The sequence below is a fragment of the Notothenia coriiceps genome, unplaced genomic scaffold (assembly GCF_000735185.1).
Source record: "Notothenia coriiceps isolate Sejong01 unplaced genomic scaffold, NC01 NC01_scaffold00009970, whole genome shotgun sequence".
Classification (NCBI taxonomy): Eukaryota; Metazoa; Chordata; class Actinopteri; order Perciformes; family Nototheniidae; genus Notothenia; species Notothenia coriiceps.
This window is the reverse complement of record NW_011342671.1, coordinates 191,621-194,984: the sequence shown is the minus strand read 5'-3', so window position 1 is coordinate 194,984 and position 3,364 is coordinate 191,621. Positions and strand designations below refer to the sequence as shown.

Here is a 3,364-nt window from a genome sequence, read left to right as displayed (position 1 = left end):
CCTTCATAGATTACAAATCCGATGAGAAACGAACATCCGCTCTCCACGGTTACGGAATTGCTGGAGATTACCCAACTAATATGCACACAGCCACACACAGACATACACATTTTGCAGATTAATGTAGCAAGGTGTCAATTTCCCTTCCCGTGTGAAAAATAAAGCAATTCTGATTGTGATTCTGATGGTAGGAAGCCTCTGACTAGTATCTGGAGCTAAGCTAGCTGCTAGCGTGCGACCTGTCCTCACCTCTGGCTGGGGGCTCCTCTCTCTTGTCCTCCTCTGGAACGCTGCTGTCCGATCCTTTCCTCCTGGAGGAGCGGGCGTTGCGCTGCTCTCTCTGCTCCTTGGCATTGCCGCCAGGCGAGTTGTGTGATTGGCTGGCTGTTTGCTGGCTTTGTTGTGACTGGCTCTGTTGCTGCGAGGCCTGGGTCCCCTGGGAACCTTTCGGGTTGGGGCCTGATGAGTTCATGATGGGACGGGGGCTGTTGGCCTGGGCTCGTGTGTAATGGCTCTGGAAGTTTTAATAAAGTCACAAGTTAGATAACGCAAAGAAACATGCCTGTTTATTTAATACAACTCTGTAGTTTAATGCAATCCAGTATGATCACCATGCAACAAATTCAACTTGTATTTTCTTTTTATTGGATTTAATCTTTAAACAAATGCAGTCTAATCCAAACGTTTTTCAGTAATGCAGACATAAAGTTTATAATGACTGTTTTTACTGTTTTGTTTTGTTTCTGTTGTGTTTTTGTTGTATGGATACATTTTGAAGACTTTGGGATGCTGCTAATGTTCTTAGAGTCCTAGGTTGATGTCAAAATGCAGCTGTGAGTGCAATATCAAAGTGAATAAGCAATGCATATAACCATAAATAACAATGGTTATTTTAGTGTTTTTTGACAATCAGCTGGTATATACTTTCACTGCTAGACTTCAATACTGACTGAGAGATGTTTCCAATACTTTAAATCACTGAGATTTTTATGAAAGTACAATAAATATTAAAAAAACTTTTCAAAGAAAGCACAAAATGCATTCTCCAAAATAACCACAACGTGTAATCAACACCTCTGTAAAGATGGTAAAACAAAAAGTGAACATTAGCATCTTCTTTTTTTGTTAACAGGACTGTTGGATTAGACTGCATTAGTTTAAGCTTGGTGAGCCTTATACACTGGTTACTAAGTGTATTATTGGATGTGACGCTAGTAATCCATCCCTCTGTTGTATGGATACAATTCAATGTAATACAGTCCAACACAACATAATGTTTTACACTCATCACACATTCAAAGTCAGGTAATAGAGTAACAAGAAACAAATTGTAAGATTTAACTTGTTTATTCTAAAAATGTTCCTATGGCATGTTTGTGAACAAAGTTGTTTACTGATGCACGAGTAGACATTTCTCCTGAAGTTATACTTTGTAAGTCTTTGCAGTGAAGTAAATTAGACTTCTGAAGCTTAACTCAACAGTAATTTGTGTGAAACAAAGTATAAATATTGTCCCTGGAAGTCTTAATATTGATTCTTTCCAACACAGTTGTAATGCTAATATTGAGATGATTGTAGTGGACTAACTTCCCCAACCTACAATCTGCAATTATGCTCCACTGCTACTGTTTGACGTCTAAACAAACAGCAGAGAGGTCACTGCTGAAATACAAACTGGACTTGAGTTGAAGAGCAGCTCCACACTACACTAAACGCCAGCCGTACTGACTTCTATGGGTTGATTCACTTCTGTCAACATCCATCATCACAGCTGGGGCCATGTGTGGTCACACCAAGCTGTGATGGAGCTGCAGAGTGTGGGAGAGGCAGCAGCCACTAGATGGTAGCGCAGGCAGGAGTTCAGACCTGGGTGAAGCTGCTCTTTAAATGTTTCACTGTGACATTTCATCTTAGGGTTGCGGCAGATAATTATCTGTGTGCATCCACAGATAGTCTGATAACTGTTCTGTCCTCCTTTGTACTTGCATTTATATTGTTTAGCACTCACTTTTTATTCTGTGAATCTCAGGATCTTTCTTTATGTTGATGCAAAACGCAAAGAGTGTAGAACACTCTTTTGATGCTCTCAATAAAGCATTATCTCCACAGATTGTAACATAAGTTTGGGAAGAGTTACCTGAGTGCTGCCGGTGGTCCCGCTGGGTCTCCCGCCCGTCATCTTTAATGTGTAAAAAACAACAAGAAAAAAGAAAAGGTGGGACAAGGAGAGATTGTGTTAATGACTGGAGAGGTGTTCAGTCTGGTTCACAAGTAAATGACAGGAGCCGACCAGTAACCAGCGAAACAGTGGACTGTATGTCTGCATGAGTTTTAACGTTAAGTTAAACAGGAAGCACATAAGAACATGACTTTAAAACTATCTTCCTTAGGAAAGCAGAACAATTAGACAAAGAATTAAAACAGAACCACAACTATGGCCTGACTTAAGAAACAACAATAGATCCGCTTTAGATTGGAATTCCTGTTTTTAAACTGTACATTTGAAATATTTAGGCAGGGATTGGGAGGCTGTGTTGACTATTGTCTCTGAAAAAAAGAAACACTAACAGACGCAGTGGGGACAATGCTGAGGTACATGGAACGGTTGGCCAATGTAAAACCTGCAGGAGTCTCACACCATGACAGAAACACATCATTGGTCATCTATCTACACAGGTAGAGAATGCATAAAGTAGCTAAACATATACTAATATTGTCATACATTTATAAAATATTCAGCAGATCAATCAATCATGAAAAAAAGTGCCACTGGGCAATATCATGGAGGGTTTAGTTTTGTTGTCTGTATGCAAAGCTGCAGTTCATTTTTTTTAGATGTACTCAATGTGACCATTCTGTGTCAAACCTTTTTATTTACATGTTTACTATATAAAACAGCTTAAACTGTTCAATATGATTTTACCCTCTTTAGTGCCACCGCTAGGAAGCTTTAAGTGTATTTTTCGGTGTGTGTGTGTGTGTGTGTGTGTGTGTGTGTGTGTGTGTGTGTGTGTGTGTGTGTGTGTGTGTGTGTGTGTGTGTGTGTGTGTGTACTCACATGGGCATTGTTGTTGTTGGTGCTGGATCGTGACCTTCTTCTGGAGGTGATACCGATGTTTTCTCCTTTCAGTAGGGAGTGGACCACATCATCCAGAAAGGTCATCTGGATCATAGAGGGGTCCACGTTCTGAGGCTCTAGCACCTGAACACACAGCAGATTCACTTTACACTCAGTCTATTCTTCATCATCATCATCATCATCATCATCATCATCATCATCATCATCATCATCATCATCATCATCATCATCATCATCATCATCATCCTCCTCCTCCTCCTCCTCATCATCATCATCATCATCATC

At 40.2% G+C, this 3,364-nt stretch overlaps 1 protein-coding gene across 1 annotated transcript; it reads right to left on the bottom strand.

The window, feature by feature from the left end:
• Positions 1–220: 220 nt before the first annotated feature.
• Positions 221–3,207, bottom strand: LOC104945706 (probable JmjC domain-containing histone demethylation protein 2C). Its single transcript, XM_010771414.1, has 3 exons — positions 3,059–3,207; positions 2,138–2,179; positions 221–514 (listed from the first exon to the last, which is right to left on the bottom strand). Exons 1-3 carry the CDS (start codon positions 3,170–3,172, stop codon positions 221–223), a joined length of 450 nt encoding a protein of 149 aa, XP_010769716.1. The 5' UTR covers positions 3,173–3,207.
• Positions 3,208–3,364: the final 157 nt, after the last annotated feature.

Bases quoted from the DNA above. Each gene is read 5' to 3' on its own strand.
- LOC104945706 (XM_010771414.1), bottom strand. From the start codon at position 3,172: ATGATCCAGATGACCTTTCTGGATGATGTGGTCCACTCCCTACTGAAA. The intron at 2,180-3,058 runs GTGAGTACACAC...TACACATTAAAG, and splicing joins CCAACAACAACAATGCCCAT to ATGACGGGCGGGAGACCCAG. The intron at 515-2,137 runs GTAACTCTTCCC...TAAAACTTCCAG, and splicing joins GGACCACCGGCAGCACTCAG to AGCCATTACACACGAGCCCA.